This window comes from Buceros rhinoceros, unplaced genomic scaffold (assembly GCF_000710305.1).
Source record: "Buceros rhinoceros silvestris isolate BGI_N320 unplaced genomic scaffold, ASM71030v1 scaffold20488, whole genome shotgun sequence".
Classification (NCBI taxonomy): Eukaryota; Metazoa; Chordata; class Aves; order Bucerotiformes; family Bucerotidae; genus Buceros; species Buceros rhinoceros.
In genome coordinates, this window is record NW_010425410.1 from 12,985 (window position 1) to 13,750 (window position 766).

Below are 766 nucleotides of genomic sequence, written 5' to 3' on the forward strand. Positions count from 1 at the left end.
GGGGCACACCCGGTGCCCCCCAGCCAGCCTCAGCTGCCACCCAGGCTGCAGGCAGGTTTGCAGGGAATTAGCTCATGAGAAGCAAATGAATAAAACTCCAGCAGATCCCTGTCCTTTTTGTATCAAAGTGAAGCCACAGACCTGGCACGCAGCAGGACCAGCAGCACCTGCACGCTGCAGAGATCCCGCAAAGACACCCAGGGCGCTGCCTGGTTGAGTCCAGGCAGGTACAGCTGCCACCCAGGCTGCAGGCAGGTTTGCAGGGAATTAGCTCATGAGAAGCAAATGAATAAAACTCCAGCAGATCCCTGTCCTTTTTGTATCAAAGTGAAGCCACAGACCTGGCACGCAGCAGGACCAGCAGCACCTGCACGCTGCAGAGATCCCGCAAAGACACCCAGGGCGCTGCCTGGTTGAGTCCAGGCAGGTACAACTTGCCCACAGAGCTGGAGGGGAGTCCCTCCTCACCGCGCAGCCTGCTCCGCTCCCCGGGCTGGGCTCAGGAGCACACACGAAGCACTGGGAAACAGGGAAAGCGCCTCAAATCCACCTAAAAGTCTATGCGTGCCATGCCGCAGAGCCCTGGTCTCCGGAGAGGGGTCGGGAGCTGGGGTTGCCTTCCCCTCTGAGAGAGCCTGGCCCAGCCTTGGCCTTCAGTGGGGTTCTGGGGGGCCATCGCTCTCGTGCCAGCCAGGGTGCCCGTCACCCACCAGCACCCACCAGCAGAGAGAAGCGCTGCGTTACCAGTGCAGCCCCGTGAGGAACC

The 766-nt window shown here is 61.2% G+C and overlaps 1 protein-coding gene across 1 annotated transcript in view; it reads right to left on the reverse strand.

Moving 5' to 3' along the window:
- The window catches only part of LOC104497852 (dedicator of cytokinesis protein 2-like), a gene marked incomplete at its 5' end in the record, with an annotated part of 12,658 nt that extends 12,413 nt beyond the window's left edge, over positions 1–245 (reverse strand). Inside the window, 1 exon segment of the mRNA XM_010141150.1 lies at positions 98–245. Coding sequence (XP_010139452.1) covers positions 98–245 — 148 coding nt within the window.
- Positions 246–766: the final 521 nt, after the last annotated feature.